Genomic DNA, 5,602 nt, shown 5'->3' on the forward strand with positions numbered 1-5,602 from the left:
TACCTTCTTTCTACCCCTGACGCAAGATGAGTCCAGAAGTAGGAGGAAAAGATGCAGGGGTTCCGGGTGGGTTACGGACAAAAAGCGTGGCCGATGGTGTAATCATGGCCTCCAAGATCTGGCGTCCCCGGAGCGGAGGCATTCGCCGCCAAGCACGATGCTCGCGTCCTCCGTCTCCCCATGCCGAGGCCGCACGCCCCCAAGCCATCCTCTATCTCCAAGGAGGAGTCATTTGTTTTCAGTCTAGATTACTTGCTCAACATTCATGTGACCTTTATAAATTCGCGTGCTGATCCATGAATGCAGCCAGTCGGGTCTTCAGGTGCGAATTCATCGTTGAACGCCTGGTTGTCACGAGAATCCTGCACGCATGACGGTGACCCAGCTCATGTTTGACGGTGCTCCAAGAAGAATACTACACCGGCACAAAAGAAGAAAAATAACTTAATAAGTACGGAAGAGTTTCGAAGAATTAATTTTCGATGAAACAAATTCACATATATAACCCTTTTTAGCCACGCGTGTCACCACGTCGCCGCACCCCACCTTGTCACGTCGTGCTGCAGGGCGCCGCGCATGCTGCCAGCGTAGACGAGTGGGCCCCACATGCGCAAGTATCACGCCGTGCTCGATGGCGTCGCACTGTGAGGTGTCGCGCCATTCATGTACGGGTCAGGCCGACCAGTTCTTCTTCTCTCACGCGCGCGATGCTGGGTTTAGATAAAAGGTTCACAGCCTGACTTTAAATTAATAAAACCCTCAACCGGCTAGGATACAAGGTACTGATTACAAACGCTTAACCGGCTAAGATCGTGACTCTTTATAAACATGTCGTTGATCCTTGCACTCCCCATTAAGGGGAAGCATCTATGTATTGACACATCTTGTGACGACTTGCGCGGGAAGATGTTTAAACTTATTGTTAAGGTTCGAGGATACTATAAACAAGACGGGGGGAAATTAAGGGTCTCCTGTTGGGGCTACTTTCACTTAGATCTCACGAAATTTCAATACCTACCAGGAGGATGCCAAGAAGGATCCGATTAAGTTGTACGCTCGTGTATACATGTGGTATGTTATCACCGGGACTCTCTTTCTTAACAATAGTGGGTAGAGCGCTCAGTGGCACTGGCTCAAGGTGTTAACCAATATGGAGACTATATGGCGTGCACGGAGGAAGACATTTTTTGGTCTATGCAATGCACATTGGTATGTATATGGGTTGTTGAGCATCTTATGCCACAGCGGGTTATGAGACGGTTTGGGTTATTTCAGACTAATCCGCCGGAATGGAAGGACACGAATGAGACGCTCCATGGGTAAGAGCACATTTTTGTAGCTACTTTTCACTATGATGTATTTTACGCGGGTTTTAACATTGTGCTTTCTCCATACCCAGCTTTGATAGGGAGGAGGAGCAAGAAGTCAAATTGGGACAAGATTTAAAAGAAGTAAGTGACCAAGTATGAGTTGCGAGTGGCCGAGGCTAAGAAAGCATAAGGAATCCGAGCTCTGGACCATAGTGAGGATGCTTTCGACCAATAACCCCGTTGTTTTCTTGAGAACACTCGTTTGCAGATCCTTCCAAAAGCTTACTCTGAAGACATTTGGAAGAGTCGTTTGTATTCGACGAGGTTGGCACCCTCGCGTGCAACAAGCTTGTCAGGGAAGGACGCCAAACCTCATTTTCTCACATGCTCAACTTTGTGGTTAGCTTTGGTAGTTTATGTATTTCTATTCGCATGACTACCCGACTCTCGTGCTTGACTTGGTTCATTTACTTGCATGACTGCGCACTAAGATCTAGAAGCAGGCAGATGAGCACACAAATATCCAATGTTGCTCGGCGTAGATACACATTGTCTTCCAACGGACGTGCATTCCGAACCCTGCATTATCCCTTCCATCCAACTCAAGGACATAATGTGGGTCCATGCAATTTAAATCGATCCTAGTTTGTCTCAAGAGCTCGATATAGTTAGGACTACGCTCGAACACCAAGCCAAGATCATCCGGGCCGGCTTGATATTCCCTTTCAAAAAATATCCTTGTCTAGATTAACGCAAACAAATCACAAAACCAAACCCTAACCTACAAATTAAAAAACCATAACCCTAACATAACATAACAAAAACCCTAACCCTAACCTACGAGTTTTAAGCAAAATGCCCCATAAGTATCATAGAAGCCACAATTGGCCAAAGCAATAAGAATCAAACATGGATTTTCGGTCAATTTATTTTTCTAGGTTTTCCAAGATTTAGACATGTGCCACAAAAATACAACATTTTAGTGGATACAAAACAAGGAAAATGAGGGGCAGTACCTCTAGGAACTTGGGGTGGTCCAACTTCACGGAGGAAAGTTTCGCATTTGAAGAATTTGTGTGTGAGAGCCACCAATCTCAAACCTCTTCTTTAATTGGGGAAATAGAGGGCTGGCTAGGGCTAAGCCGGACGCACGGCCAAATCAGTGTAAATGTGTCGCGTCCTCCACAAGGGTGCATCCAAAGGGTGCATCACATCACATCATATGGATGTGCCCTAGCTAAAGACGTCACACTTGCACAGCTGGGACAGACTCGTCCATGCTAGCAGCGTGTGCGGCGCCTCGCACGACAACGTGACAAGGCTGGGTGCGGCACACTAGTGGTCGACGCTTGTAAAAAGGGGTAGACCTGTGAATTTGTTTTGCTGCAAGTTTATTTTTTGAAATCCTTTTGCTTTTGGGTAATTTTTGTCTATTTCTCCATCCTACACAACCAGAAAAGAATAACAAAATATGTGTTTTGAGGGAAAAGAATAAAAATACTACTAGTTACTTTGCCGCGGTGAAAGTAGTGGAGGTGAAGTGCGAGGCAGGCAAAGCGGCAGGGCGTGGTCACGGCGTTCCCATGGGCATTTTCACCTCGCGATGCTGGCGCTGGCAGCGGCATCGATGCTGCCCTGCGGCAGAGGGTGGTGGTGGGGTGCGTCGCAGTGGGCGCGGCGCCCGAGACTGCACGAGCGGACTCACCGATCGCTCGCAGTTCTCCGCGTTACGCTGATTATTTTAATCCCACCTGCACCAGATCTTATTCTACACACAACCGGATAGACGGGCCCCCCTCCCTTCGTCCCCAATCCGTCCTTGCGTTTGATCAGGTGAACGATCAACGTCTCGGCTGTTTGTTCATCATGCCATGCCCCCCACCACCCCAACTTCTTTCATTTTCATCTGATTAGAAATTCAGCCAGAATCTTGCACAACTGAATCATGGTGTATCACGATCAGAGCAACAACATATACAGTACAGTTCAGCTGATGAATGGATTCAAGGGTATCAATCATCATCATACAGCAGGGGACAGAACACACTGTCTGTAGAGTTTTATGGCAAAATGTATGTCATATACTCCGTTGTATTACTCGTTGTTCATCTCTTCCATAGCAATAACAAGTACAGTACTACTAGAACTCGGCTGGAATAAGCTGGGGAGGAAGGTAAGTGACTGATTAATTCCTAAGAGCAGAGGGATCCATGGTCGAGGTTTGAACAAGAAACCTCGCCTGTTGATCTCTAATCTCTTCTCTTACAGGTACTACTACTGATACTAATCGGCAGGAGGAGCGAAGGATCAAACCTTCACCAAGCTCCTCATGCCGAAGCAAAATTACAATGGGGTGGGTCAAAAATCAAGGCAAGACGAAGAACTACTAGTAATAGGAGGGCGAGTGTTTTTTTTCTCTTTTTTTCCGAAACAAAAACCCCGGAAAAACACCAAAACACCAAAAACTGGATCCGCCAACGGATCGAAGAGCGCGGGGGAAAAGAAACGGAAAAGGGGGATGGAAAATTGCAGCGGCGAGCTATTGCTGGTTGTAGTAGTACTAGTACTAGTTATTGTCGACCTCGCCACGATTCAGAGGACGGCGGAGAGGCCCGTGACGACCTTCGCCCGGGGCACCCTGCTCGCCTCCTCCGTCGGGCGCCACGGCGACACCACAACCTTGATCTTCTCGCCGGGGGCCATCACGGAGTCCCCCCCGCTCTGGTTCATGCCGAACAGGAGCTCGAACTCCCCAGAGAAGCTCGCCGCCGACACCGCAGTGGCGGTGGGCGACGGGCCGGCAAGAGCCTTCTCGTCGCCGCCGGCGCGGACGTGCGGGGACAGCCACTTGGCGCGCATGTACTCGGGCTTGCGCCACGGAGGGTAGTGCAGCCCCTTCTTCTTGAGGCTCTGCCGCGCCGCCTCCGCCACCACGGCCACGATCTGCCCGAGCCGGTCCGCCGTGCCCACGAACAGCGGCGGCAGCGCCTGCAGCGCCGCGCGGTACGCCTTGGTGGAGCGTGCCAGATCGAACTCGGAACGGAAATCCAACTCCAGGATCAGCCTCGCGCCGTCCGCGAACACCGCGTCGATGTACTCGTGCTCCCCTGCGCGGATAGGTAAATCGCGGTGAGACCCTGCTGCCATGGAAGGGGTGGACACCTAGCGAGCTGAGCTGAACAGACGGGGAGAGCTAGGTCGTACCTGCTGGGTAGGAGGCGGTCTTCTCCCAGCGCGACTTGCAGACGGCGGCGTCGTATCCGAGGGACCTGAGCCCGTCGGCCACCGCGCGGCGGCACTCCGCCTTGCGCTTGCAGGTCCTGCCGCACCGCTCCGCGATCCGGGACGCGTCGGCGAGAAGGTTCCGCTCCGCGACGCTCGCGCTCTGCACCAGACCCTGCACGCAAAGGGCTCCGTCAGTTCCTCGTCGCGGGTTTTGTTTTTTTCTTTCCAATTTGGGTGGGTGTTCTCGAGCCATATATGCGCAAATTCCGGTATACCTTGAGCGCCTCGAGGGTCTCGCCGGCGGCGGCGGGGGCAGGCTTGGAGGGGATGCCGGAGGGGAGGAAGAAGTCCTCCTCGTCGTCGCTCTCCTCGTAGTTGCTGCCGTTGAAGCAGTTGCAGCGCCCGCGCGGGGGCCGCTCGGCCACGGCCGCGGACTCCTCCATGAAGCTTAGCACCATGCGGTCCAGCCCCACCGACCCGGCCTCCGCCTCGCCGGCGCCGTTGCCGTTGCCGGCCGCCGGCCTCTCCTCCTTCGCATCCCCCGCGGCCGCGACCCGCTCCGAGGCGGAGACCCTCACCAGCAGCCTCCGGAGCCGCGAGACCCGCGGCGGCGCGGCGGGCAGAGGCGGCGCAGGGGCCGGCGTTGGCGTCGTCGGCGGCGGCGGCTTCGCGTCCATGGCGCCGTGGTGTCCCGTCTTGAGCTGGAACGGCATCGATCGCGTGAGTGAATCCCCCTAACCACTACCACAACCACACCATCCCTCAGAAATCCCCAACTCCAACCACCCACAGCAGCACACACACACACACTCCACCACCACCAGTCCGACACCAACCACAGAAAACCCACGCTCTACCCAGTCCGTTCGCCGGCGACGGCGGCCATTCCCTTCCAGCCGGCGAGCTCGCTCTCCCCAGAGTTTTTGACAGTCGGTTCACGACAGAAGGCAAGCAAACCACCGAGCGAGAGGGGGTTCAAACGGGGAGGAGCCTGGCCGGGTCTTAAAGGCTCAGGTGGGTCACGGTGACGCGACCCACGGTGGGCCCGGGCTGGCAGCGGGTACGTG

General features: G+C 53.4%; 1 protein-coding gene across 1 annotated transcript; it reads right to left on the bottom strand.

The window, feature by feature from the left end:
• Positions 1-3,357: 3,357 nt before the first annotated feature.
• Positions 3,358-5,368, bottom strand: LOC124700276. Its single transcript, XM_047232430.1, has 3 exons — positions 4,811-5,368; positions 4,515-4,707; positions 3,358-4,417 (listed from the first exon to the last, which is right to left on the bottom strand). Exons 1-3 carry the CDS (start codon positions 5,246-5,248, stop codon positions 3,903-3,905), a joined length of 1,146 nt encoding a protein of 381 aa, XP_047088386.1. The 5' UTR covers positions 5,249-5,368; the 3' UTR covers positions 3,358-3,902.
• Positions 5,369-5,602: the final 234 nt, after the last annotated feature.

Source organism: Lolium rigidum, chromosome 3, assembly GCF_022539505.1.
Source record: "Lolium rigidum isolate FL_2022 chromosome 3, APGP_CSIRO_Lrig_0.1, whole genome shotgun sequence".
Taxonomy (NCBI): domain Eukaryota; kingdom Viridiplantae; phylum Streptophyta; class Magnoliopsida; order Poales; family Poaceae; genus Lolium; species Lolium rigidum.

Coding starts and splice junctions, on each gene's coding strand:
- LOC124700276 (XM_047232430.1), bottom strand. CDS start 5,248: ATGCCGTTCCAGCTCAAGACGGGACACCACGGCGCCATGGACGCGAAG. Junction 4,708..4,810: donor AGACCCTCGAGGCGCTCAAG/GTATACCGGAAT, acceptor CTTTGCGTGCAG/GGTCTGGTGCAGAGCGCGAG. Junction 4,418..4,514: donor GACCGCCTCCTACCCAGCAG/GTACGACCTAGC, acceptor CTATCCGCGCAG/GGGAGCACGAGTACATCGAC.